The sequence below is a fragment of the Gymnodraco acuticeps genome, unplaced genomic scaffold (genome assembly GCF_902827175.1).
Source record: "Gymnodraco acuticeps unplaced genomic scaffold, fGymAcu1.1, whole genome shotgun sequence".
Lineage (NCBI taxonomy): Eukaryota > Metazoa > Chordata > Actinopteri > Perciformes > Bathydraconidae > Gymnodraco > Gymnodraco acuticeps.
This window is the reverse complement of record NW_022991123.1, coordinates 1,164,108-1,178,531: the sequence shown is the minus strand read 5'-3', so window position 1 is coordinate 1,178,531 and position 14,424 is coordinate 1,164,108. Positions and strand designations below refer to the sequence as shown.

The following is a 14,424-nucleotide window of genomic DNA, read 5'->3' as shown; positions in this document are numbered from 1 at the left end:
AATTGGACCCTACATGGATTATACTAACCATTCAGTAAAGAACAGCAGCCGTCACAACCAGTTTCTGGGGTTTCTATGAAAGCAGAGACGGTTTTCAACCTCTCATTAAGAATCTTTGATGAAAGCTAAGTTTGGGTTTAGCTAATGTATTTATCATTTTACACGAGAGGGTTACAAAACGAAAATAAATCTGTAGCCCCTTCATGCTACACACACATAGCTAGCTACCAGTTGATGTGAGCAAATGTATTGTCACTATGTAATCTGTTGCAACACGTCAGCTAGCTGGGCTTATTTGAATCCTAATCACAGGTTACCTACTCTTGCCACATCAAAACCCCAGAACATGAACCTGATTGAGGCTTTGAACCGATTAACACTTTTTTATTTTCCTCCCTACTCTGAGATCGTGAGGCTTTTCATGCTTTCTCATGGACCTGTAACAGCTAGCCCTGATGCTCACTCTCCCTGAACGTTATCATGTTATCCAAAAAAACGTAATAGTACATCATTAAAACGCTTTACACTGTATCAAGACTGTCAATTTGTGAAAGTTAGCCAGTAACTACAGCTTTGTTTGTCACTTACCTTCATAATTGTCGACGTAGCTGGATATGTATGGAGCTATTTCAGGGTCATAAGTTTTGATCATTCAAAAAAATAAAATGTATTTGAAAGTTCAAGTTTTTATCCTGAACTTTGAAAAATACGATGTAAAAAAAGTATTTGAAATAATTTTTCAGGTTGAATATTATTTTGATTCAGTTCAGCAATTTTTTTGAATAAAATATTTATTTCAGATTTCACTTTTATACATATTTTGATATTTGAATCCTTATTTTTTTCAGTTGCAGATTTTTCGTTTTCAGATTGAAAACAATTATTTTTTCAGTTTCAAATCTTGTTTTTTCAGGTTTCACATTGCTTTTCACCTTCAGATCGTTTTTCACCTTCAGATCTTTTTTTTCGCTTTCAGATCTTTTTTTTTCGCTTTCAGATCTTTTTTTTTCGCTTTCAGACTTTTGACCCTGATGTTGCTTGAGGGGGCGGGGCTTAGCAAAGAGTAGTTTGGCTTCCTGAGTGACAGGCATGTTGCCTTCATGGATGTTAGGTAGCGCGAGAAATATAACTAAATACTTTCTATACACAATACTCCCGTGATTGGTGGTAAACTGATACCAGCGTCAAAGTTCGTTAAGCGAGCAGTTGAGCATCGTAGTAGCAACAATCAAGGTATAAGAGCAATAAACTGTGCTTCAGTTTTGTTTACCACCAATCACGGGAGTATTGTGTATAGAAAGTATTGAGTTATATTTCTCGCGCTACCTAACATCCATGAAGGCAACATGACAGAGGGAGGCCTGTCACTCAGGAAGCCAAACTACTCTTTGCTAAGCCCCGCCCCCTCAAGCAACATCAGGGCCAAAAGTCTGAAAGCGAAAAAAAAAGATCTGAAAGTGAAAAACGATCTGAAGGTGAAAAGCAATGTGAAACCTGAAAAAACAAGATTTGAAACTGAAAAAATAATTGTTTTCAATCTGAAAACGAAAAATCTGCAACTGAAAAAAAGAAGGATTCAAATATCAAAATATGTATAAAAGTGAAATCTGAAAATAAATATTTTATTCAAAAAAATTGCTGAACTGAATCAAAATAATATTCAACCTGAAAAATTATTTCAAATACTTATTTTTATTTTAAATACATCATTGTATTTTTCAAAGATCAGGATAAAAACTTGAACTTTCAAATAAATTGTATTTTTTTGAATGATCAAAACTTATGACCCTGAAATAGCTCCATAGGATATGTAGCTACATCTTGAACCCCTTTTCTCTTTTGCTCCTCGGGGCTGAGCCTGCCGCTTGTACCAGCCGATGTACATCACTGATGTTAACCTTCGGTAGGTCTTGGAGACATCGAGTGTAAAATAGTGCCTATATATATATATATATATATATATATATATATATATATATATATATATCTATACGCTATCTATCGCTCTTCCCTATACTGCTCTACTGTAGACCGGAAGTTTACAACCGCACACCCAGCCGCCGGAAGTTGATAGACGCCATGTTGTGCAACTAGCCAATTAGGAAAAGTCATGAAATACTAAGCAAAACAAATTATGTGAACCATTTCTTTAGATACGTTAAACATTGAATGGGGTCAAATTGACCCCAAGGATAATAGGGGTTAAAGGGGTTGTTTTCCTTCAAAGTCACATGAAACACATTCTTCCAGTGAATTAGAATAATGAATGAACATTTTAATTAAAACATTTAATGCAGGTATTTCTCCACAACCACTTTCATTTCTACTCAAAATGTTTTATAAAATCTGTTGTAAACATTTTTTTCCCACAGCAGGATGACTGTTTTGTATCATTCTTTCCCTTTTATGCCGACCAAAGAAACTCCATGTCATTTTTATTAGCCTTTTCCACTGATAAATGTTTATTATATAATGTAAAATGGGTTTTAGAATACAATTCACTGCAGTGGTTCTTGCCCTTTTTTTTAAGACTACTATTGATGAAAACATTCCCATAAATATATTGGAAACAAATTTATTCACATGAAAAAACATACATATTCTGCTATCCGTCACCTATCACTTCCTGCAATTATGAATTACCTTTTTTAAAAAAAACAAACAATCAATTTTGTGTTAATAATCATCCTAGGGATCATTGAAATTATGCATTTGAATTTGAAATAGTTTTTATTTATATCAATTCCTAAGAACATCTGGATATTAAAATATATTATTAATGTACACAGATATGTTCTGTGTACGGAGGTTTATTTTAATAATTTGTACATGGTTTGCCCAGAGTACATCCGATATTAAACAACCTAACTTAAGCCCTTTAAAACCTTGTAACAAGGGCAGATATCAGCAAGCCTAACCACATTGTAAGAGACATGGTTAAAGCCGGAGGGCCTGCAGAACGCACAATGGAATGATAGCACTTGCCCACATTTCCAACTTTATCTACAGCCACTATCTCGACAATCTGTGAGCAGCAAGAGGCTGTGTAGTTGGCCAGAATGAAGGGATCACTCAGGGAGGTGGTGGTGATATTTCCACTGCCCTGCCGCAGGGCCACGCTCTCTATCCCGGTACCGTTTCCGTCCGTAAGGTTGGCCGCAAGCTCCCACTGGAAAGGTTTACACTGAGAAACATCTTGAGGGCAAGCATCAGCCAGCACGCTCATCAATTTACACACAGGCTGAATGAAATCTGTGATCTGGACAGAGAACAAAGGGGAAAAAAGTGGGAAATGTATTTATGAATCACAACAAAGTGCAATTAAGATATGGAGGAGAAACGAATCTCTGAAAAAAGTCTTTGTAGCCATGTTTAAAAAGAATGTTGTTATTCCTACTCTTTTCAACTCTGTATTCTCGTTACCTTGGTTAAAACAGAGAATCTCATAACCACGTAATTGGAGTCCACGCCGCTGTCCGACAAGGCTTCCACCGTCAGAGTGACGTCAGTGCCTGATGGAGTGTCGGCAGGTGGCGTTATAGTCAGACTAGTATTAGTATATACACCAGTTGTCAAGATGATACTGTCAAAAGAGAGAAAAACTATTTGAGAATAACACACACACACACATTTGATTTTGATTGAAATCAAGAACATTTCACGTTCAAAGCATTGATCATTAATGACATTTAAATAATGTGAGAAATCTATAATGATAATAGACTAGTGCTCAAAATTCCAACAAGGAGGCAGTTTATTGTCAAGTGATGGAAACAATCTGTAATTGAATTGCAGAATGCAGCCCTTTTGTACCTGAGCTCATTGCTTGCGCTGCTTTATACAAGGAGGGCACAACGGACTGAGTCAATGCACACGATAAAGGCACACAGAAGTGGAGCTCAAGCACTATGATGATGTGATTCATTTGGTATTTTCTCAGAATGCAGTATGGTCGCAAAGGATTATTATGTAAGAGTGTGAGTAAGTTAAGTGTAGAGTCGTAAAACATAACATGGGAACATTTCTTAATTCGTGTAAGCTACAGACCATACAGTATATCACGCACCAAAACATCCTTAAAAAAACCATTGACTTTGTTCAAAACAGCTGACTAATTTCCAGGTTTGAGGACCTGCAACGTTATTTTGTCGGGCACAGCGCCCCCTGAGTTCTTCAGCAGCAAAACTATTCAAATTATTTTTGTATAGAGACAATTGATTTAGACAAAGTACAAGAAAACTAAATCAGTTAAAGCAGGAGGACAGAAGGCGTAGCTTAAAAAGAAAATAGACCTCCTTTGAAACACCCAATTTCAACGGTCATGGTCAAAGACCTCAATGATTATGGCACAAAAAACATTGTAACAAAGACATTTACAGGGCTTAAATATAAATCTAATTTCAGAAACATATGAAAAAAAGCACTCACCTGTCTGGGTGGGACATGGGGAAGCCTCTGTCATTTCTGGCATTGACGCTGTATTTGCCACCAGAGCCCTGAGTCAGGACGCTTATGGGGATCCTGAATGATTCCCCTGGCCTCACACTGCTGTCTACCACAGCCTAGAGGGAAGAAAATAGGTGAAAACAAGTGACATTCAAAAAAAGTGCTTACATTGCGAATAGGCCTTTATCTAACTTTGTATAAAAACATTTGCTTGTTGTATGTATACACAGGATGGTAAAATACAGACCATGATTTTGACTTTAGAGATGGACATCTGGGTGGTGGACTGCCTCTGAAATTTGCTGTTGGACACTTTGTCAGTTCCTTCCAGAGTGACAACAAACTCCCCCTCAGGGATGGCATCAACAGTCACCAGGATGTCTCCGTTGCCCATGTCCAATGTTGTGCTATTGCTAGCAGTCTCAGGGCCGGAAACAGTAACCAGGGCAACATCTCCTATGGTCATCGATGACGGACCTTTCCTACCAAGTACGGAGAGCATCAGAGTGGCCGGCTGGCCTGGTGTTTCCAGAGGAGAGAAGTGAAGAAGCAAGGTAAGGGGAAGAAAAAGTGACCTATACATATGTGTATGCAAAGATCATGAATAATTTTCCATTAACATTGGAATGTTTGTGGAGTGTGTGCTATTAGGATGTTTGATGTGCCTAACCTCACCATTAGCTGTGTGTTTAATAGGGACATGCCATCATTTGTAGAAAAAAATGCTGATTATTGTTGAGCTCTTTTCTTTAGCACTGGTGTTTCTAGATAAGTCCATTCACTCAAGTACTGTTCTTAAATACAATGTTTAGGTACTTGTACTTCATTAGAGCTATTCCATTTTATTTTACAAAGTAATTTACAGGGTTAAATAAGTAATATTTGTGTGTATTTTACCTTATTGATGCCTTTCTTGGATGTACAACTAACCGGGCAGCATACAGTAAAGATAAGTCACAACATTAATCAGCCTTCGTACTATATTTGTGGTTGTCTTTCTTGGAGCATAATGAAAATACAACGTGCATTTTGATGTATAAAATGACAATGAACAAATCTTGTTAATTAATGTTCTACTATTGTATAGCTTGATGCTTGTATTTTTGTACTGTTAATCCCTTAAGTAAAATTTGAATGCACAACTTGTCCTTGAGTATATGATTTGAGTGCATCTTCCACCACTGGTCTTCAGCCTAATGAATTCAAAGGAATTATAGTTTAGCTACAGGAATTTTATTTTTAAGGTTTTTAGGCGTACGTTTGGATTTACATATTAAATATAGGTGACTCACTTAATTTTAAGAAAAACTGCACTTTATAGCTGTTTTCACACTTTATAGTCGTATTATGTTTTTTTTGTGGTTATTTTTTGTCTCTTCCTGGTTTGTACTTGCCTCTTTTAGTGACATTTTGTAAGTGAAGGCCAGAGGGCCCCTCACACTTTGGGCCCCTGGGCTTGTGCTTGCCCTTCAGTAATCCTTCCATGCTTTATAGTGTACCTGCTTGTGGACGCCCACTGAGTACTGCATAACCTGGGTGAGGTCCCTCGAAACTCTCCACAAAGTTATAGATGAAGGTAATAGTACTCTGGCCTGTAAAACAAACACAGCCTTACTGTAAATGCAGATACAATTCATAAAAACAGAAATCAGTTTAAAGAACAGCTTTGTAATAATATGTGGTGAATTATTTCAGCATCAGAAGCAAAACAGTGTGACGCGGTTTCGATTAACCAAAAGTAGTGGAATACATTTGAAATACACTACTGAATAAAAAAAGTATTACATTCGGGTGAGTGAAACCTTCAGCTAAGATGTAATGAAAGAATAGCTCTTTATTTTAAAACATGTATTTGCTTTCTTTCCATAGGTTTAATGACTAGATTATTGCCCAAAGTTAAACATCATGTCTGTTAAGTGAACATGAAGCTACTGCTAGTATCCATTTAGCTTAGCACAAAGGCTGGAAAGAGGGGGAAACAACAGCCTGGCCAAAGGTACTTGGAACAGCAAATCTGCAGCAAGTTAAATCTTGGTTATTTATTTAATCTGGAGAAAAAAATGAAGTGCAGGGGGGGGTACTTGGCTATTTTTTTGGCAGGGAGCAGTGACCTCATACAATCTTGGCTGGTCGCATTGCAAGCTCAGGTTGACTTTTGTTGCAACCATTTCCCCCTCTTTCTAGCCTTGAAAATAGATATTACGGTGGTATTTATCCTTTCACTACATTTCGGCAAAAAAAGTAGTGAACAAAAGTAACTGACCTGTGACTTTAAGTGTGTATTGCTGGTTGGAGTTGACGTTGAGCTGCCAGTTTCCTTCCAGGCTGTCGGCGTTGAGACGAATCCTCCACAGGTTGCCAACTGTTTGTAGGGTTCCCAATTTTCCGATGGTGTCACCCTGGCTTGAGCTCACACCTGAACATTTTCAGCATAAATATGTATCATAATCATAGTAAGAAAAGTGGGCACCCAAATGAGCCTCAAATATTGACACTCTCCTGATTTGATGCGAATGTGAACGATATGTTACCTGCAGGGTTGGTCAGTGTGAAGGCAATTTTTGTTCCTGTGATGTAGATAGTGATATTTTTCAGCGATTCATCCAACATAAAGGGGAAGGTCTCCTGTTTACCAGGGTTCCTTGCACGCTGAATTACTGTTACCTGAGGAAGAGGGGGGGTCAAGAAGAGCATCCTTATTTACTGCTTTATTTTTCAAACTGGTCCAACCCCTGAAGGCCCAGCCCATGCTTCCGAGAATGTACTTTTAGATCTGCAGGGTCTTACCAAAGCTGAAGTGGAGGTGTCAAGGATGACGCCTGTAGCCTGAGGTAAATCCTTCTTAGAAACCTGGATGGCCTGGCCTCCGGAGGCCAAAGCTAGCTCCTTGTAGACGTCTAAGTTGGCAGCTCTTGTGAAACGACGGCGCCTCTTAAAGGGTGTAGTTAGGAAGAACGATACCTGTGGAGACCAGTTAATGTGTTGAATATAATCCCAGCATGTCACATAAAAAGACAACCTAAGGAATCCATTGGTTCAAAACATGTCATGGCAGGCTTATTGGTAAAAAGGCAAAAACAATGCTCCAAAGTTAAGCCAAATTTTGGCGGTGAAAAACTGGCATTGTCATATTCACAGGGTTCAACTTTTATTATTATTGCACATTTTAAAGTAGTTTATTTGAATGTTTGTTGAAGCTGGTCCCTTAATGGTCTTGTAATTGCAAAAATAGGGTATGACCGGAAACTTGAGACTCTTGCGCTTTCAGAGAGAGAGAGAGAGAGAGAGAGAGAGAGAGAGAGAGAGAGAGAGAGAGAGAGAGAGAGAGAGAGAGAGAGAGAGAGAGAGAGAGAGAGAGAGAGAGAGAGAGAGAGAGAGCGAGAGAGAGAGAGAGAGAGAGAGATGTTAAAAATAAAGCAGTTTTTATAGCAGAGCTCAAAACGGCTCCTTTCCCTCTGAATTCCTGCCCTTATGTCTTGTAAAACATATCAAATCCTGCATTAACTTTTTTAATTGTAATTTTCAGGCAAGGTTAAGCATAAATGTAAAAAAACAAACCTGCAAATTGCTCTTTAACACCTGACCTCACTGTTTAAAATGGCCAGCTTTCAGGATAAACACAGTCTCATTAAACTTTCCAAACACAAACTACATACTTGAGTATTCATTTGATGTATGGCTTCCCTTGGTACATTGACAATAAGGGGGTTTCTGAAGTGCCTGCGAGTCAATCTTTGTCTATATTTTATCCATTCTCGAGTGGTCAAAAATTGTTACATTTTGCACCAAATATGCGTGTTAATGACATCCACCCATAAAAATGTTTGCAACAACATAAGATCAATTAATGAGCATATGAATGCTCATCACATACTTCCGTAATGATGTTCTAACCCCCACACAATGCTCATTACTGTTTTATAACTGGAACAACTCAGTTGTATCTAAAATGTGTTTCCCTATTGAGATGATGTTTACCACTGCTATGTGGTGTAAATGTGTGTGTATTACATTTAATATGTGTTACTTTTCATGTATGGAATATTTGGTAGGAAGGGGGGGGGGGGGGGATTAACCTGTTAAGCAGAGTGAATAAAAAAGTAGCATCACAGGGTGTCAGTCAGTTTTTACCGTGGACTTGGTGCTCCTGATGAGAGCAATGACGGTGGCCTTGAGGTAAATGTCTTTGGCTACGGCGTCGGTGAAAACATAGATGTAGGAGGAGGAAGGGGCACCGGTGAGAGCCAACTGGAGATACAAAACAATAACCTAGTCAGTTCATTTTAGCATCAGCTCAGTCTTAAATAGTTATAAAATAATGAACAACCACTGTATTAAGACAATATCATAGTTTAAGTACCAGAAGTCCTGACAGGCACATCTCAGGGGTATCACCACCTCCATCCGCTGTAAGCTTAGCGATTTCGCTTTTCATCTTATCAGGGTCTGTTGTTCTGATCATGGGTCCAAAACCTACATGAAAAACAGAAACGAGTGCATTTCTGACATTAACATAAATAACTTGTTATGGCAATATTGTGAGCCCCATAGGGGTCTTGTTAACTCACAAAAATCGGGCAACATTTATTTTCTTTACAGGTGAGTGCATTCCATATAGCATGACTCATGGTTACATAAACATGAACAGTGAGGTAGAAGAGTTCATACCAGGGTCGTTGAAGGGAACCAGAATGTACTCTGATGGCTCATCCTGTGTTCCTTTTTTGCTGTCAATGATTTCATAAACAACCGCCCTAGCTGCATCAATGTCTTCAGACATACTGCCGGTGGTGTCAATCACAAAGCACACGACTGCTGAACGGGCGATCCCCATCATTCTGTAAAAATAGAGAGTGAATAAGTAAAACTCAGGTCAACCTAATCTGTCTGAACCAAGCTAAACAAATGAGGCCTGAAGGGGGCAACTTCACTAAGATATTCAAATAAGATGGAGCTTTATTAATCCCCGTGGGGAAATTCCGTTGTACAAGCAGCAACAGGGTAACCGTGAAAAACAGGACAGCACAGATTCACACAGATTAATACAATCAAAAATAAAATCAAGAAAAAAAAAAATTAAAATAATAATGATAATGATAATAAAAGACTATGAAATAGGAGATGAGTAAAAATAAGAGTAAAATAACTGTCAGCATATATACATATTTGGTCATATAAATTATGAAGTACGAAATGAGTTAAAGTGACAAGTGAAAATGGACATCTGTACATATAGTGACATATCTATCTACATATTTGGTCTACTACTAATATATTAACATGGGTTGTGGAAACAGTGTATATTTATGTCCAGTAATTTTATATTATTGACCCCTTGTTGTGCAGCCTGATGGCTATAGGCACAAAGGACTGTCCGAGGCGCTTGGTGCTGTGTCGTGGAGGGATGAGTCTGTAGCTGAACGTACTCCTCATCTTCACTAGTTCTGCATGGAGTGGGTGGGAGGGGTTCTCTAGGATACTGTCTAGCTTCCTCCTCGTCCTGCCCTCTGCCACCTCCTCCAGATTGTCCAGTTGTACTCCAACTACAGAGCTAGTCTTCCTCACGAGCTTGTTCAGCCTGCCAGTGTCCCTATTGTTTGTGTTTCCACCCCAGCACACCACGGCAAAGAAGAGCACACTGGCCACCACAGACTGGTAGAACATCTGCAGCAGCCTCGTGCACACATTGAATGACCTGAGCCTCCTCCTGTCCCTTCCTGAAGAGAGCATCAGTGTTGTCTGTCCAGTCCAGTTTATTGTTTAAGTGCACTCCCAGGAACTTGTAGCTGTTCACCACCTCCACCTCCTCCATCCACTAGTTGCAGAAAGAAGTCAGATTGTATGACGTCTATGAAAGAATGTCGCTACTTCTCACTTGATCTCTGTGAACATGAGTTTATAGCCTAAATTGCTTGTTTCAAGTCTTCTTGAAATCATCTTTAGGTACATTTTATAAGCTAATGTCCTATTTCAATGTATAAAAGACGATATAGCAGGGTATGGGTTGGTGCGTCGCTACCACAGTTGTGTCTGGTTGAGTGTTGTGTTTTCGTCTTTAAAACCCTTTCCAAGTCTTTTTTCAGATCATGAAAGTTGCAGACAATAGTCAACTAAATTGTCTTCTGTCCACTGCTGGTTCCAAAAAATGCATTAGTCAACGTAAAAAGTGCTAATACAAGGCTTCAAACCCGTAATCCAGAATCCAATGGGTCACGTCAAGGTGACAATGTCTGCTTCTTATATACAATCTATGGTTTGGGTAGTGATAATATAATGTCAAACTAATGGTAAGATAAAATAGGATTTAGATATTGATCGCATACCTCAAATAGTCATCGTTCCCGGCAGCTAAGCGGAGGTCCTCCAACAGCTCGAGGCTGGCGGCTGTAGCTATATTGACAGCAGCGTTGTGAAGGGCCACGTTGTCTGAGCGGCGTTCGTCCTTGCTGATGCCTCCGCGAGGATGTGTTGTGCTCGTCAGGTCAGCTTCCCCTCCATGGCTACATTTACCTGGCACAGAGCAAAAATAACAAGTTGATCTGAGCCAGGGTTCAACTTGTCAACACAAACAATTCCACGTTATGTGCAAATGACTGTCTTGTACTCAGGGATGGACTAAGACTGAAAAACGGCCCTGGACTCTGACCCAGTAATTATAATGTCAATTAAGACACCATTTCTAAGCCAGAATTTGCAAAGCTGGATAGAGTTAACCAGTCTACATTGATATAGGAATTAATGTGGGGGATTCTTTCAGATTAAGCTGCCTACAGCTTCTTTATAGTGTTAAAAGTTATTTCACTTCATGAACTCTCTGAAGCATGCAGGCAGAAACAATGATAAACCTGCAGCCTCTGAGGTGTGTCGCCAGGGCCGCAGAGCGCAGGGCCTCTTACATACTGCCAGCCACTATTTACTTTCATTAGATCTGCTAAAAACCACAGCTGCTGCTACAGTCCCAGCTCTACACACATCGGATGTTCGGTTATTATTTAATATTCTGCGTTCGGTCAGCAGGGGGCATTACAGCCTCTTTCAAACTTGGTAAAGTAACGTTCTACTTCCGGCACAGCCGTAGTGCCTATAGACATGTGTACATGGACAACAGTGTCCATGAGCACGTAAAGAAACGTGCCATGTGGACGGACGTGTATGTAAATATATTTTTTCTTCAGAAAAGCCCCGAGGCGAGTATAAACCAAATGTCTGCTTAGCGCTGTCGCCTCTCAGTCTGCATCTTAAATTATGATGTTTAAAAGAAAAAAATATTTCAATGGGTGCCGGCCGTCAGCTTTCCAGGACGACCGGCCGTTATGTGAAGAACGTACCGATGGCCGCCCCTGCTTGTACTCCAGGTTGTTTTTATTTAACTGCCGTAATTGTGTTGCATCTGATTGTAATACTAGGGAACGTAAATGTCACATGGTTTATTTTCCCAGTTTGAGATTTTTAGGAAATACCTATTGTATTTTTTGCAGTTACATTATTAAGTATGGAGGGAAAGCCCACAGCCGGTTAGCTTAACTTAGCATTTGGACGGTAAACAGGGGTAAAACAGCTAGCTCGACTGTCTAAAAGTAACCTAACACCACCAATAAAATGTGGTTTTCAAAATGTTTCAAATGTTTTTAAAATTAGTTTGCGTTCCGTCATATTATCTCTGTTTCGGCCATTTTTTGTGTATATAAGAAATAATGATGTCATGTAAACAAAGTTCAATTGATTTCAGGGTTTGGGTGCAAGCTTCTCAATGTTACCTTGGGGCTTGTCAGAGGAGAAGATTCCCATGTAGCCTGATGTGAGTTTCTTCTCACTCAGGATGTTGGGGAGGATGGTATTAGGACATGTTCCACTGGCACAGTCGCTGCAGGTGGCAGTGTTGATATCTACACAAACAAATGACACATACAATGAGTGATCATGACATTGACATCTGCTTTATGATATATTGTAGAACAGTGATTGGAGAGCTATGTATGGTCATCTGATAATAATGCACATCCGGCTGCCAATCATAATAAAGGCATGAAGACAGAACAGACCCTTTTCTTTGGTCTGTGCAATGGGCTTTAACCTATAAGTGATACAACGAAAATAGTGTCTTTGTGCCTTTACTCAACCCACAGCAATCAAATCATAGTCATCCTATATTTGTCACACACACACAAATGCACGCACGAACCTGCCAGGTTATCCAGAGAAAGATCTGGCCGTATGAGGTTGATGTATGGCTTTGTGTTTCCCAACTCGACCCAGTTACTGTGGCTGTAGAAGTCCTGACAGTGGATAGAAAAACACAAATTAATATTTTGAAAGACAGAAACAATTTCATATACAGGATTCTACCACCTTTAACCTAAGCGTTCTGTCCATGTCCACATCACACTACAACTTAACATATAGGTTAAGTGAACCCAAACTGGTTTAATATTATTTTGCTAGAGTGCATACATTTCAAGTGTTGAGTCTGACCTTTTTATCCATTTTGTCTAATCGTGAAATCTGAGATGAAAAAAGCAATATCTTCACTCAATTGTTGAGTATCTAAGTTATCTAATAACATATTCTTGATACAATATGAAACTAAACATTAGACTAAGCGGTGGTGAGTGAATGCCTTTTTGCTACACATTATTAAGCTGCATTGACATGCTTTGCCATTTGCTCTTTCTAGGTCTGGCGCAGAGCCTTGCGGAAAAACAGCTAGTTAGTTTGTTTCTTTGGTTAACGCCCCTTCTAGCTTGCGACGCTATAAACAGCTCTCATCTGATTGGTTGAGTGCTGAAAGGGTCAGCGGTAATGAGGTCCAAGTTGAAATTGAAACGCTCAGCGTAGATTTTAAGCAGTGCACTACGCCAAGGATAGCGCTTCCACCTAGCTGAGTGGCACTGCCCTCTTCATAAAAACACAGCGGCACCGTCAACCCAGAGCCGTTTTACTACGATTCATGTGAATGCAACTTTGAAAAGCCTTGCATGCTTAAAAATAGGCCCTATTATGCTTTTTAAGGGTTTTCCATTTCCTGTTGTTTGTTATATAGGTTTTTTTATGCATGTAAATGGTCTGCAAATGCTAAAATCACAAAGGGAGTTTCTCTCCCATTCCGGAAAAGCCTCAATTGGCCTCCTTTGTTAACATAAAAAAGTGACTTTATTATGTTACACTCGCGCTTGTATTGGCTAGCATTCCAACCTATTGTACGTGATAGGCTTAGGTTAGTGCAGTGGTTCTCAAAGTGTGGGGGGGGGGGGGGGGGGCGCAGAGGCATGCCAGGGGGGGCGCGAGAGACCAGGAGGAAACATTTGTATACAAAAATAAAAAGATTTAAAAAAATCGTAAATTTAAAGATTATTGATTCGAAAATAATATGATGCAGTACAGTACTATTACGTCTGGGTCTCTGTGTTTCATTAAAGCTCGTGTGTGTGTGTGTGTGTGTGTGTGTGTGTGTGTGTGTGTGTGTGTGTGTGTGTGTGTGTGTGTGTGTGTGTGTGTGTGTGTGTGTGTGTGTGTGTGTGTGTGTTGTGTGTGTGTGTGTGTGTGTGTGTGTGTGTGTGTGTGTGTGTGTGTGTGTGTGTGTGTGTGTGTGTGTCTGTGTGTGTGTGTGTGTGTGTGTGTGTGTGTGTGTGTGTGTGTGTGTGTGTGTGTGTGGAATGAGCCATTTTGTGTGCACGAGCGAGAGAGAGCGCACCGGCACCGGAGATCGTTGTTGTTAGCTTCTGGTGCTAGCGAGCTACGCTAACGGATATAAGGAGTTTTTTCAACAACAAAGTGGAGGAGAGTCCTCTCCTGTCAGACTGAGAGGCTCAGTGAGCTAAAGGACTCTCTCAGTGTTATCTCAGTGGGTCTCAAATGTTTTGGTCACCATTAATGTAAACAATTATTTCTGAGGCACACGTTTATATGATCATTATAGTTATACAAAAATAAGAGAATAAATGAAAAAAAGGTATGAAATACTATATGACAGTAAAACAA

At 39.6% G+C, this 14,424-nt stretch overlaps 1 protein-coding gene across 3 annotated transcripts in view; it reads right to left on the bottom strand.

The window, feature by feature from the left end:
- Window positions 1–2,273: 2,273 nt before the first annotated feature.
- vwa11 (von Willebrand factor A domain containing 11) overlaps window positions 2,274–14,424 on the bottom strand; it is a 45,255-nt gene continuing 33,104 nt past the window's right edge. For 2 of the 3 annotated variants that reach the window (XM_034237081.1, XM_034237082.1), the window contains exons 5-18: window positions 12,629–12,722; window positions 12,204–12,332; window positions 10,770–10,956; window positions 9,115–9,284; window positions 8,807–8,919; window positions 8,578–8,694; window positions 7,234–7,407; window positions 6,978–7,110; window positions 6,710–6,862; window positions 5,946–6,038; window positions 4,694–4,965; window positions 4,429–4,562; window positions 3,424–3,583; window positions 2,879–3,259 (exon numbers count right to left, since the gene is read on the bottom strand). In XM_034237081.1, coding sequence (XP_034092972.1) covers window positions 2,879–3,259; window positions 3,424–3,583; window positions 4,429–4,562; window positions 4,694–4,965; window positions 5,946–6,038; window positions 6,710–6,862; window positions 6,978–7,110; window positions 7,234–7,407; window positions 8,578–8,694; window positions 8,807–8,919; window positions 9,115–9,284; window positions 10,770–10,956; window positions 12,204–12,332; window positions 12,629–12,722 — 2,310 coding nt within the window. Of the gene's footprint in view, window positions 3,260–3,423; window positions 3,584–4,428; window positions 4,563–4,693; window positions 4,966–5,945; window positions 6,039–6,709; window positions 6,863–6,977; window positions 7,111–7,233; window positions 7,408–8,577; window positions 8,695–8,806; window positions 8,920–9,114; window positions 9,285–10,769; window positions 10,957–12,203; window positions 12,333–12,628; window positions 12,723–14,424 lie in introns of all 3 variants that reach the window. The other variant, XM_034237083.1, reaches the window with a different exon arrangement.